This window comes from Diospyros lotus, chromosome 2, assembly GCF_014633365.1.
Source record: "Diospyros lotus cultivar Yz01 chromosome 2, ASM1463336v1, whole genome shotgun sequence".
NCBI lineage: Eukaryota > Viridiplantae > Streptophyta > Magnoliopsida > Ericales > Ebenaceae > Diospyros > Diospyros lotus.
Genome location: NC_068339.1, coordinates 37,496,472 through 37,510,512, shown reverse-complemented (window position 1 = coordinate 37,510,512; position 14,041 = coordinate 37,496,472). Strand labels below are relative to the sequence as shown.

The window sequence follows — 14,041 nt, the reverse complement described above, 5'->3', positions numbered from 1 at the left end:
TGTCATTGTCTCCAATTGTGTTGTTGTCGTTTGTTGACCCTTGTTATGTCACCGTTGTCCTTATCCATTGACATCATTTTTATCCAGATCTGCCCTTCTACGTCATAATCTTCGTCCTTTGTTGTTGAGCTTTACTTGAATTGCCTTCTGCATTGTCGTTTCCCACCAAATTCGACTCTTGATGTCGTCGTCCCCAACTTTCTGGGTCTAGATTTGTCTGTCGCCTTTGCCATCTTTGCCTTTATCTATCTCCATATGCGTCGCATTTGTCGTCACCCTCGCCCTATCCTCCTACATTCGGTCGTCGTTGTCATCTTTGCCTTTGTCCATTTCTATCTAGGTCACCGTTGTCGTTGCTCTATCCGCTTGTATACTGTAGTCAACTATTATCTGATGCTCTTTCTCTCTCTCTCTTTGTTATGTATTTTTGGGTTAAATTCATGCATTTGGTGCTCTATTATTCATTTTGTTTTTCACTACCATGTTTGTTCAATATTATTGTTTGATAATCTAATATTAATGTTTTTACTTGTTAGTGATATGTAATTTTTTTGGGATCTATTATTGATTATTTTTTTATTGTTGTTGTTGATGATGTATGACTATTTTTATTTTTTATTTGTATTACTTTTTATGTCCTTATTATTGTTGTTGATGATTTATTATTATTGTTCGTGTTTGCAAAATACTAGAAAATGTTTTCCAACACCAATTTCAATTTACAATCAAATAACAAAAAATACATTTCAAAAAAATACTTTTCTGGAAGAACTATTTTTTCTTAGGTAGCGTTTGTTGATCAAGATATAGATCAGAAAAGATAAAAGATGATAAGTATTTCGAACAAAAGTGTTTTCCATTATATTTGTTAAATTTTTTGAAAAGAAATCACATGATTTCTTATCTTGAACTTTCAAGACAAATTTATCCCTTCACTCATTCGGATAACTTATTTTGAACTTTACAAATAACTTGATAGAGTTTTATTTTACTTATTTTAACAAACATTACCTTAGAAAAGTATTTTTCTCTACATGCATACAGAGCCTAAGGAACCGTTTCTTTTCTAAAAAGAATTGAAAGAATAAATGAAAAAATGTATTTGTTACATTTGGTATTCACTAAAAGATGAGAGAAAAAGAGGCTAAATACCTATTTTTTAATTTAAAATTTTAGTAAAAATAAAAGAAAACAAGGAATTAGATATGTGTATGTGTGTGTGATGCCATGTAAAGCACAACCCATCATATGAGTGCATTTAACTTTTTTTCATTGGCGGCACTACACGAATTTGACATGACCATATGACCCAAATGGAAACAAATGAAAATGAGTAAATTAGAAAGCAAAATGAAAGACAAAAGCACAGGTTGAATCATGTTTTAAGTTAATTCAGCTCCTTCTTGCCCTTAGCTGCTATTTCGTATGGTATATGGGTAGGGCCGCAAGCAAGCACCGAAGTTGATGGGAGTGTTGGAACCACTACATTGCGAATTCCCCCCCAAAAAGAGACACGGACTGACACCTCAGCACAAATTCACACAAAACATGCCTTAAAGGGTGACCCAATCACAATCACCACCCGACAGATGAGTCCAAAAGCCCAGGTGAGAGGTCTCGGGCTAAGACCCACAAAAAGCATTCAATTCAATACCCCCCAAAAAACATATAAAAGAAACAAAATCCAAGTCAAAAAGTCAACAAACACACGGCCCATCAGTGGGTCAACTCACCCGTAACATCCATCTCACCCGCGCGTGACTTTATCTCGGACCCCTCGCACTGCCCGGCTTCGGCCCGATCTGCCCGCTCTCCTCAATTCCAAAGTACGCGTCTCCTTTTGTCGTCTGGCCTGCCCTCGCGACGCGACCCATCATTTCTCTTTCTCTCCTCTCTCTCTCTCTCTCTCTCTCTCTCTCTCTCTCTCTGCATCGACGCCAATCGGAGCGAACTGCACCCCGAAAAGTTGAATTCGATTGGGATTTGGTTTTTGTGGTTTCGATCTAGGGTGCGGCGATTTGTGAATTGGTGGATTTTGGGGGTTTTTAGTTGTTGTAGGGTGGGGGAATTAGGGTTTGGGATTGATGTTTCAGGTTGTGGGCAAAGCTGAATTGGGGAAAGATGCAAGGTTATTATGCATGGGCGGGAAGGTGAGAACGGGAAACGGAGTCGGCACATGCGGTCGCTCCCCTCGCCTGTAGCCGCTAATTCCTTCTTCAAGGTATTGCTTCGGTGGGTTTTCATTTTTTTTTTTTCAAAGTACTGTTCCCTTGGCTGGCTTCGTCGACGACTTTGGTTTCTTTGTTTTTTTACTTCTTTTCTGAGTTTTCTCTGAAGTTCCTTCAATTCGTGTGTTATCTCGAACTATTTAGCTTCGTCTTGCATATTTAATTGATTAGGGGGCACTTATTTAGCTAACCAATGATGCGAGAATGCTTATTAGCCTTGGTGCACATTTATATAAGATGGGTGCTGTTAGAATTAATTGTAGCAAGGGCAATGATCTTCAAGCCACAAATACAGGCTGAATAGACTGGCCGATTCGACAAACTATCCAAATTACCCTCGCTTTTATTTTCACAATCACTCCGATTTTGAAAATCAAATTCAGGGTAATTTGGACAGTTTGTTCAATTGGCCAGTCTTTTTGGCTTGTAATCTCGGTTGAAAGTCAATTATTCTTGTAACAGATGCTTTCCCTTTTCTTCTCGTTGCCCTTTCCGGTAGAACATAATAGTAGCAGTGAACCTGTTACGTTAGGAAGTGCAGGTTTTTTTGCCTAACAGGATCGTTTCCGGGACAGGACATGAAGTTGGAATTGTTCACTGGTGATGGGGAACTTTTTGTTCTGGATTGTTTTATTGGTTTCAGTTGTTTATCTATTTGGTTAGCTTTTCTTGTGGAGATAATATTCTGGCTCCTGAAAATGCCTTGTCATCCTGGTCACAGATCACGATCTTAAAGAAATTAATTGGATATTTTTGGGATGTACAGAAGATGTCTAGGAGGTCAAATTCACAGGGAAAGAAAGATAGGGAAAAAGTTCCTAGTGAAGAAATGATAAAAAAATAGAAGATATCTAGGAGGTCAATCTTGAAGTACATGTTTAATATGTGTAACAAAGTTTCTAGGAGGTTGTGAGTACAACTCACACCCATTCCCTTTACACATGGTTTGAAAAGAAACCTAATTGCAGCAATAGTTCCCTTCCTAGATATTGTGGGAGGGGCATCTAATCCACTTGTGTCCCTCAACTCGGGTAAGGTATACGGTTATCCAGGTCTCTCTCAGGCCTAGTAGGTATAGGAGTCACTTAGATCATGTGTTGGTGGAGAGCTATCTTGATACTCTCACCTTACCCTTTCATCAAGGAAAAGGAAGAAGGAAAAAAAATAAAGAAAACATCCCTCTTCATATGCATAGAAATACTAACCATGGAATGTGAACCAAGATTTAGAGAAGAATTTTGCCATCCTTGAAGAGGAAATTTTCTTAGAGAATTCAGGGGAAATTAAAGTTTTCCATTTAACAGAACTACATTTTCAATTTGTTTATTTTATCTTGAAAAATGTTGGAAATATATGAATGGGAGGCATTAAAGTCCTGTCTAGCTCTTTGTTTTCTTGTTTGTTTTTTATATCTTTTTGAAGTGTTTCTACAAACCGAGCTGCATAGTTGTAAAATTTTGTTGAGCTTTTAGTTTGTGTACCTGTGTGGATACATGTGTCTGAGAAGCATAGGGTGCCATTATCTGGTTCCCGGTGTTTCCTCAAATTTTCTACTGCGTTTTCTAATGAGTGGATGGGGTTATCCGATTCTATTTTTAAGTTGAAACTAACAATAGCCTTTTCTTATTTAACCCTCCCCAAAAAATAAATTAATAAATAAAAGAAAAGAAATTACCAACAGTCTTCCATTGGAGTGGAGGAGCAAATCTGCCAATAGACATCTTGAGAACCAAGTTTGAGGTAGTGTTTTATATTGAATATAGTTGATAACACAGCAATATTATTTGGAGGTGATTCAATCTTTTCTGGTTCTTTATTAGAATAGATTATTAGTAACATGTTAATAACCACTTCCATAATTTGATAATTTCATGAAGGTGTATTTTGTGTATGCATATCTTTATGCTTACACAATTATTTTGTATACATGTCAGTGAGGTTCAATTTGCGTGTTTCTCTTCCATTTATTTTGTAACTTGTTTCATGGTTAACTGCTCCAGATTGTCTTTTACAGGATGGTCGCCAGATTTATGTTGGTGACTGTGCTCTTTTCGAGCCTCTGGAAGATTCTCGACCTTTCATTGGAATAATCCGTTGGTTGGCACGGAATAAAGAAAACATTCTGCAGTTGGGTGTGAATTGGCTTTACCGGCCTGCTGAGGTGAAGCTTGGCAAGGGCCTCCTTTTGGACGCCACGCCAAACGAAATCTTCTATTCCTTTCATAAGGATGAGATTCCTGCTGCATCATTACTCCATCCATGTAAAGTTGCATTCCTTCCTAAAGGTGTCGAACTTCCTTCAGAGATTTCCTCATTCGTCTGCCGTCGAGTTTATGACATTGCAAACAAGTGTTTATGGTGGCTAACTGATCAAGATTATATTGATGTGAGTTTTAGTTGTCTTTTTATTTCAATTGTTCGTCCTGTTGTTCATTTTGCTTTTGTCAACATTCTCTTTTTTTCTGTCTGTCCCCTTCTCACCTGGAGGCCAAGGGGCTTTCGGTGGTTAATGTGGATCTTCTTTCATTATTTCTTCTGATGTGGAGTTTCTTTCCATAGGAGCGACAGCAAGAAGTAGACCAACTGCTACAGAAAACACAAATAGAGATGCATGCATCCATGCAACCAGGTGGCCGCTCACCAAAACCAACAAACAGTCCAACATCATCTCAGTTAAAACTGGGTTCTGAGAATGTGCAAAGTGTCACTTCCTTCCCTTCCCCTTCTCAATCCAAGGGAAAGAAAAGGGAGCGGGCAGATCCTGGTACTGAGCCTGTCAAGCGAGAACGTCTCTCAAAACCAGATGATTCTGATTCTGGTCAGTTTAAACCAGAAAGCATCTTGAAATCTGAGATTTCTAAAATAACAGAAAAGGGTGGGCTTGTAGATTCAGAAGGTGTTGAGAAACTGATTCAACTCATGCAGCCTGATAGAGCAGAAAGGAAGTTGGAGTTAATTAACCGATCAGTGCTTGCAGGTGTAATAGCTGCTACTGAAAAGTTTGATTGCCTTAGTCAGTTTGTGGAGCTCAAGGGCTTGCTTGTGTTAGATGAATGGATTCAAGATGCCCATAAAGGGAAGATAGGTGATGGTAGCCCCAAGGATGGTGATAAATCTGTAGAGGAGTTTCTCTTGATTTTGCTTCGTGCACTTGACAAACTGCCAGTGAATCTTCCTGCCCTACAGATGTGTAACATTGGAAAATCAGTGAACCACCTCCGTACACTTAAAAACCAAGAAATTCAGAAGAAAGCTAGAACTTTAGTTGACACATGGAAGAAACGTGTCGAGGCTGAAATGAATGTAATTGATGCAAAATCTGGTTCAGTGCAGGCTGCTTCTTGGTCTTCGAGATCGCGCCTTCCTGAAGTTTCTCATGGTGGAAACCGACATTCTGGAGGTTCCTCTGAAGTTGCCATGAAAAACTCAGCTGTACAACTTTCTGCATCCAAAAATGCTTCAGTTAAATCTGTCAATTTGGAGGTCACTGGAAAATCAGCTTCAATGTCGCCTGGGCCAATGAAATCAGCACTATCTCCTGCTTCAGGAAAAGATAGTCAGCCCAGATTAGTTGGGAACACTTCTGATCTTCCATATACTACTGCAAGAGAGGAGAAGAGCAGCAGTTCAAGTCAGTCGCAGAACAACAGTCAATCTTGTTCAAGTGAACATGCAAAACTTACAGTTGTTTCAGGAAAAGAAGATGCAAGGAGTTCTACTGCAGGATCGATTAGTGTGAATAAGATGTCTGGTGGTTCTTCTCGACATCGGAGGTCAGTCAATGGCTTCCCTGGGTCTGCTGCCTCTGGAGGTCAAAGAGAAACTGGGTCAGGCAGGAGTTCTTCTTTACACAGGAATTCAACATCAGAAAAGTTATCTGAGTCTGGGTTAACATATGAAAAGGCAATTGATGTACCCATAGTCGAGGGGAATGGTCATAAACTGATTGTTAAGATACCAAATCGGACTCGTAGTCCTGCACAAAGTCCCAGTGGAGGATCTATTGATGACCCTTCCATCATGAACAGTAGAGCTTCTTCTCCTGTGCTTTCAGAAAAGCGTGATCAGACTGATCGCAATTCAAAGGAAAAGAGTGATACTAATCGAACTACTACCACCTCTGATATGAATACAGAATCATGGCAGAGCAATGATTTCAAAGATATATTGACTGGATCTGATGAAGCTAATGGGTCACCTGCTGCCATTCTTGAGGAACAGTGCAGTATTGATGATTCTAAAAAACTAGCTGAAATCTCAAAAGCTGCTTCTTCATCATCAGGAAATGAATTGAAGTCTGGAAAACTGTATGAGGGTTCTTTCAGCTCAATCAATGCTTTGATTGAAAGCTGTGTCAAATACTCCGAAGCAAATACATCCATGTCTGTAGGAGACAATGTTGGAATGAAGCTGCTCGCTAGTGTTGCAACTGGAGAGATGTCCAAGTCTGATTTGATATCACCAGCTGTTTCTCCACGTAGAAGCATCCCTGTTGTTGAGGACCCCTGCATTTGCAATGATGCCCATGCAAAATTGGCAAATCAAAATAACCTTTCTCAGGAGCAGGGTCTGTCCACCAATGTTGATGGAGCTGTTGCTGATATAGAGAAGCAGGTTATTGTTGCAGGTGCTTTGTGGTCTGGGGATGGGACTCAGTGGGGCTCTGTCAATTTTTCTGAGGATGAAAAGCCAACTTCCTCTGTGCATGAACAGACAAAGACAAGAGATAGCGATGGATGTAATCCTTCCAATTTGGGTTGGCAACCAGCTGCAGAGCCATGTGTTGAGATCAATGAAAGATTGAATGAAGTTAAAGGTGTTGTTTCTGTGGTTGTCTCCCCATCCCATGCAGCAGAGAAGGTATTGGATGGTGAAGAAATTAAACAACTTGATGAGAAGGTGGCAACTGGTAACAGTGCAAGTGCTGTCCAAGATACAAAACCAAAGGGAGGTAGTTCATTGCTAACTGATGATAAGGTCAATGAAGCCCGTCCTAGTCTAGAAGTTGAGAAGGAAATTTGTGATGTTTCACAGCATGCATCATTAGAGACGGATGTTGAGAAAACTCTTGAGAAAGGACTTAATTTTTGTGACCAGACAGAGGAAAAACTACCAGACCATTTAGAGAAAAGTGAAAATCTGTCTTCTGCTGTTGAGATCACTAGTGAAAAAGTTGATGAAATGGGCACTGGAAAACTAAGTAGTCACACTGGAAAAAGAACAAATGATCAGGGTATCAAAAGTTCTGTTGGTGAAATTCAAGTTTTAGCTGGTCTGGGTTCAACTGTTGGTGAGCAGAAAGTTGAAAGTAAAGAAGTCTTTTCTTGTGGTGCAGTTCCTCAGAAGGAATCTCCTGCATTGCCTGCCCAAGAAATTGATCAGCAAATGAGGTCAAGGGGATCCAAGATGGCTTCTGTTGAGGCAGATGAAACAGATGAAAGCCCATCTTCCCCTGCTTGTGGGAGATCTGATACGGATAGAAAGTTGAAGTTTGATTTGAATGAAGGATTCATTGCAGATGAAGGAAAACGTGGGGAGTCCTCCAACTTGGCAGGCCATGGATTTTCAGCTCCCCTTTGTTTAGTAAACCCCATGCCTTTCCCTGTTTCTTCTGCATCCATTGGCCTTCCTGCTTCCATTACAGTAGCTGCTGCTGCAAAAGGCCCCTTTGTTCCTCTAGACGATCTATTGAGGAATAAAGGGGAACTTGGATGGAGAGGATCTGCTGCAACAAGTGCATTTCGTCCTGCTGAACCAAGGAGGTTTCTGGAGATGCCATCAAGTACTGCTAATAACCTTCCTGATGCTACTGCTGGCAAACATGGCCGCCCGTTGTTGGATATTGATCTTAATGTGCCAGATGAAAGAATTCTAGATGATTTCTCTTCTCGAAACTCCACTGAGGGAACTGCTTCAACGTTTGACCACGTGAGAAATCATGACTTTGCAAAAAATGATCCAATAGTCTCCGCACCTCTACGTGGTTCTGGATGTCTTGACCTTGATTTGAACCGAGTGGATGAATCTACAGATATGGGGCACTACTCAACAAGCACCAGTCATAGACTAGAGGCCTCATTTATGCCATCTAAGTCATCAAGCGGATTTCCAAATTGTGGGGTAAGGAGGGACTTTGATCTAAACAATGGTCCTAACCTTGATGAAGCAAGTGCTGAGCCATCATCATTTAGTCATCATGGCAGAGGAAGCATGCAGTCCCAGCCTTCTGTTGCTGGCCTTAGAATGAATAATGTAGAAAATGGGACCTTCTCATCATGGCTTCCAACTGGGAACCCATATCCATCTGTCACAATTCCATCATTCTTGTCTGATAGAGGGGATCAACCTTTTCCCATGGTTGCGACTGGTGGGCCACCCAGAATGTTGGGACCCTTTCCCACTGGTAGCCCATTTAATGCAGATGTTTACCGGGGCTCAGTTTTGTCTTCTTCACCTTCGGTGCCTTTTCCATCTGCTCCCTTCCAATACCCTCTGTTCCCTTTTGGGAGTAGTTACTCTTTGCCCTCAGTCAGTTTCTCAGGTGGATCTACAACCTATACACAGTCCTCTGGTGGGAGGCCTTCATTCTCTGCAGTCAATTCACAGGTATTAGTGCCTGCTGCTACAGTTTCATCCCATTACCCTAGGCCATATGTTGTTAGCCTTCCAGATGGTAGCAATAATATTGGCATTGACAACAATAGAAAATGGGCAAGGCAGGGTCTTGACCTTAATGCGGGGCCTGGAAGTGTTGAGACAGAAGTTAGAGATGAAACATCATCGCTTTTATCCAGGCAACTTTCTGTTGCTAGTTCGCAGGCACTAGCAGAGGAACAAGCAAGGATGCACCAGCAGGTAGTAGGAAGCATGCTGAGGAGAAAGGAACCTGAGGGAGGTTGGGATCCTGAGAGCTTTAGGTACAAACAGTCCTCATGGCAGTGAGGATACGGTATACATCCCTGACCTGTGGCAATGAGGCCTGGTGAGTTTTTACTTGCATATCTCATGTACATGTAAATGGTGACCTGGTTTATGCATAATGGTTCATTTTCAATAATTCTTCTGCAATCTGTTTGATGCTATGCAAAATAAGCATTCAAGTTCTTACATGTTCACTTGTTCTCTGGTTTAGTATAAAAGAGTTGCATTGTCAGAAAAGCTCTTTTGAGTAGGTAAAAGTACCTTTTTGCCCTTGTTCTGTTTAGACAACAGAAAAACCTGATTTGAGCAGGAACTTGGGACTTCTGTGGAGAAATAGAAGTAGAAAGCAAAATTATTTTCAGATCGATTACAGTTATTCCCTTAAGAAGTGGTTTTTAAAACAGTATCTTCAGCAATATAACTTTTAGAGTAAAATTCGTATTAGACACTCTTTTACAATCGATGATGCCTCTCTGGTTAGATCTCACATTTACTTTTTGCCTTAGTTGAGTTGGGAGTAGGAAGAAGCAAAGCCGAGAGAGGGAGGGAGGGAGTCAATCTTATTCAAATAATCAAGCTGACTTTTCTGAATATATCATGTGCCATATTGATAGGAAAAAATGATAAAATCCTATTCATCTATGATAATCTCAAAACGATAAAACCTAGTAGATAATAAGATAAAACCTAAATCAACTGCATCTCTAAAGTTTAGACAAACCCATCCTCGAGTTTTTTGAATCCAGCATTGCTCAATCAGCAGGATTCATCTAATAAACAATAAAGCATTTAATGTGTTCTCTGACATAATATAATGTCAAATTTTATAGTTTGTACATAGCAAAAACGTAATTGTAGTGGGACTGGAGTTGGTTGGGAGGAACAGAATTGGTTAACACAAGGTTCACTGGGAGAACTAGAATGATGTAGTTTGGTAAGACCTTTATGTAACCGAACCTGTTCAATGAGTTTCATCTTGTGACGAGGTATAGATTTGAGAAACACTGGTGAAAGAACATGAATGGAAGGCTAAGGAACTGACAAAGGGAAAAGAGTAGGACGGGACATATGTGAAACAACAATACTGGGAAGCTGAAGAAGATCCAAAGGGGAAATTTTGGGAATTCCTTCGGGGGAACATCAGGGGATTTTCCAATTACCGGACATACTTCTTTTGTAGGTTCCTTGGGAATTTCCACAACTTCCATTATAGTTTCTTTGGTTAATTTTTAGGCCCTTCTCGGTTAATAGCCTGGAGTTCCTGTTCTTCTACTTCCTCCTTGTTTTTTTCTTTTTATCAAAATCTTCTTTTAAGTCACTCAATTTGTCCGTGTTGGGTTCTTCTGGATGTTTTTCCTGAGTCACTCATCTTTTGTTGCATATATTGGGAGGTATGATAGCACAATTTTCAGTTAAGTGCCCAAATTGGCTACAGTTGGAACACTGGTGTGGCTTACTAGGCTAAAGATTTCCTATGAAAAACTGGTGGTTCATGGCCAATTGAGCTCTCATGTCAACAATAGTTTGCAGTATTTTATAACGAAGTTGAGACTCAGATGCTGACATGTTTTGACTCCATGGTTAAAGGGGACAACTTATTTGATGGAAATCTATGCACACAAAAATAAATTAACATTAATTTAGCAAACAGAAAATTAACCAGACAAGGAAAGGAGCAACTTGTTCTGATTTGGGCTGTGGCAGAAGTTTGGGTTTGGTTTAATTGGTGTCTTGGATTAGAATGTGAAATAAGCTAAATTCTTGAAAGCTTACTTGAGAATTTATTGAATCCGAAGGGAGCTATTTATACAAGGAAAAATATCTACTCTTATCTCCTAAAAAATAAGAAGAAATTCAAATTTAGATAGCAGTAACTAATATTCAAAACATGCTGGCCTTTATCTTCTGGTTTCAAGCTTGAATCTCTCCCTTGAATCTTGGAGCTTTATCCTATCTTCCAGGCTTCCTTTTTAAATCTTTATCTTATCCAACCACCTTATCTTTTTTTTTTTAAACTTGAACACCTAATCTCGTCCAGCAGAATGGCTTGGGTAAAGCAAATCGTGTTCGTGAAAGAAAAAAAAAAAAAAAGATTTCTGGGTTTCTAGGCTTGGGTTGGGTTGACAGGTCTTGGGTTTGAAATTGGATCTGAATCAATTGAAATTAGGTAAGTCTGAAATGGTTGAATCCTAGGAATTGGTTCATGGACTGGAGTCACAGAAAGGACCCACATCAGGTGCGACTTCTGAGTGCAAAGGTGCTGACTAGCTGCTTCAACTTCTGTAAAAGCTTCCTGCCAAGATGGGGAGGTGTTGGCACTGTTGGTGGTTGCTTCTCCAGGTTTAACAATGGAGATGACTTAGAAACTGCAACGAGGCTCCTTTCCTTATTTCATTGACAGCTTCTGCAAGGGATTTTGGCTTCGGCAATGGTCATTGACTCCAGTAAGGAGGTTGGTGAGGCTTTTCTGGATGCTTGAGGGCTTCACTCACTGTGAGGACTTCAGCAGAGTTTTCACTTGGCCTGAGATTGTTGCCTAGGGTTTCGACTTTGCTCGCAACGGGTCAGCGAGTGTCTCCAATGGGGGTCGCTTGCTCTGAATGAGTTTTGTGAGAGTTGATGAGTGTGAAGTTGGCGGTGATTGATTTTCTTGCTGTCATGACTTTGTTGGATGATGAAATCGAATATTATTTTGTTAAAACATTACCAGAACAGTACCATGTTAAAAACAGGTATGAATTTAGTGTCGGTCATCAAACTTAAAAATTGTACGTGGGGAAAACAATAAACGCACTGGCCAAGAGCGCTTACTGCTTTCATCTAATTGCATTTATGCATTTGGCCTTCGCAATACTAAATTGGTAATTAATATCAATCCAATAATGTTTTAGTAATTTTTTTAAAAAAATCTCAAATTTGAGGATCCCTGTTGTTGACGTTGGCTGGTTATTTTGATTTTCTGCTGTAGTTGCATGTTATTGCCGGGGGGATGGGGGCTACAAAGACTTGCAAACAGTTTAGGGTTTCTGTTGGAAATTCTCAGCTCCAAAAAACTTCAAGAAAGTTGATGGATGCTGGAGTTGCTGGGAAAACTCATAATTGAATTTTGATCTAATACCAAATATGCTGCGAGACAGTAAAAATTTGCAGAAGAAACGAGAATTGATTAGGGAGAAGAAGCAAAGCTAGAAGTATCGAAAGAGAGAGAGAGAGAGAGAATTTTTTTTTTGGGTGGGGGGGGGGGTGTGGGGGGGTGTGGGGAGGAATCAATATTTATTCAAATAATCAAAAGCTGCATTTTCTAAATATATCATGTGTCTTAGTTATAGGCAAAACAAGCAAAATCCGATTCAGCTACAATCATCTCAAAAAGATAAAACCTAAATCAACTGTTTCTCTATAGTTTAAGCAAAGATAAACAGAAACAAGATAAATATAAAGCATATGCTATCCTTATCATTTTCCCTTTCTTAGTTCATTATTCATCCTAGGATGATGGTAGGAACAGAGATTTCCTGAACAGGTTCTGGGTATGAAGCAATTTTGAGATGGTCTTCATCGTAAAACTCTGAAATGGTGCGAAATCACCGTTCATTTTGGGAAGAGGAAACTATCTCTACTGCTTTTAGTACAGGTGGCTGCCTCTTGCATTTTCCAGAAAGCTGTTTCTGATAGTTAATGCCTAAACTGTTTCTGCATCATCTAGAATCTTTTTCTAATATGGAACATGGATAGTTATGCTTGAAAAATGATAAGCTCATGGTGCTTCAAAGGATATTCTGTTTTACTTTGTTTCCCAGTATGGAGAAAGCAATGAGAATGGAGATTTTTGTCTTGCATATATGTATTCCATATATCCCTGTTCTATTTCTTCTAAAAAATTGAGAGAGCAATGCGTTGTAACTTGCAATTCCTTTAAAGAATCTGGCGTTTTGATAAAGCGCGTGTTTTGGTGCCCTTCATTGCTGCCTTTGTGGTGTTGTAGGTTAGATGTTTATTGACTTTCTCTGCTTGTTTTGCTTTGCTCTGTTTTGTTTTGTTTTACTGCAGTTATTGATGGGAGGGCAGGGGCAAATTGCTGGAATACCAATCCAGTGTCTTCAAGAGGGTGGGGGTAAGTGAGTTTTATTAAGACTATGTTCATGGGTTCCGACCACGACCACCACCACCACCACCTCTTGCAATCATTCAAATCATATATGTATATGCCAGAAAGGGAAGGTGCTCTGCTCTGCAAGCTATTTGTTGATGCCCTCTCGGGATGGGATCAAGGGGGTGTTGGGCAGTGGCGGGCTGCAGACATTCTCGTTTTTCTGTAGATATTTTTAACTAACTGTTAGACAGCAAGCGCAAGGTGTTGCCCATACCATCGGGAATTGGTGTCTATGTGGGCCCTGAGACTTTGCTTCAAGCAGATTGATAAAAAAAAATAAAAAAATTGTTTTTTTTTGTGCCTTTTTAAGGTTTTAGTTACCCAGTCCTTGTTTCTCTTTCTGGGGATTGGTTAGTTTTCCATTTCCTTGATCCATTGCATGCATGCATAAGAAGGGAGCTAGCTGTAGGTTTCTGGCTCCAAATTGTGGTACTTCATCTGGGATATGGGTTGGGTGGGATTTTATATTATGCGCTCATGTAATGTATGTAATCTGATCTTGTGCTCTTAAGCATAGATAGTTGTAGCCTCCTCACCATAGCCGATTCAATTTAAAAAACAAACAAATTTGATACATTACATTACGTGCCAACACTGGTCTGGTCGGTAGGTCGGTCCGTCTGGTGAGCTTCAAAATTATGGTTTCTGCTGAAGTTAGAGACTTGCAGTGCTGCTACATGAGGCATGCATTACGTACGTACATGTGGAATCAAAGTGAAGCTCTGAAAGCGGGCCTGTT

The 14,041-nt window shown here is 40.0% G+C and overlaps 1 protein-coding gene across 1 annotated transcript; it reads left to right on the top strand.

Annotated features, from left to right (window-relative positions):
* The first annotated feature begins 1,847 nt into the window (after positions 1 to 1,847).
* LOC127795336 (uncharacterized) lies at positions 1,848 to 13,604 on the top strand. Its single transcript, XM_052326945.1, has 4 exons — positions 1,848 to 2,221; positions 4,243 to 4,614; positions 4,788 to 9,210; positions 13,200 to 13,604. The coding sequence occupies exons 1-3, from the start codon at positions 2,135 to 2,137 to the stop codon at positions 9,168 to 9,170; spliced, it is 4,842 nt and encodes a 1,613-aa protein (XP_052182905.1). The 5' UTR covers positions 1,848 to 2,134; the 3' UTR covers positions 9,171 to 9,210; positions 13,200 to 13,604.
* The last annotated feature ends 437 nt before the right edge of the window (positions 13,605 to 14,041 follow it).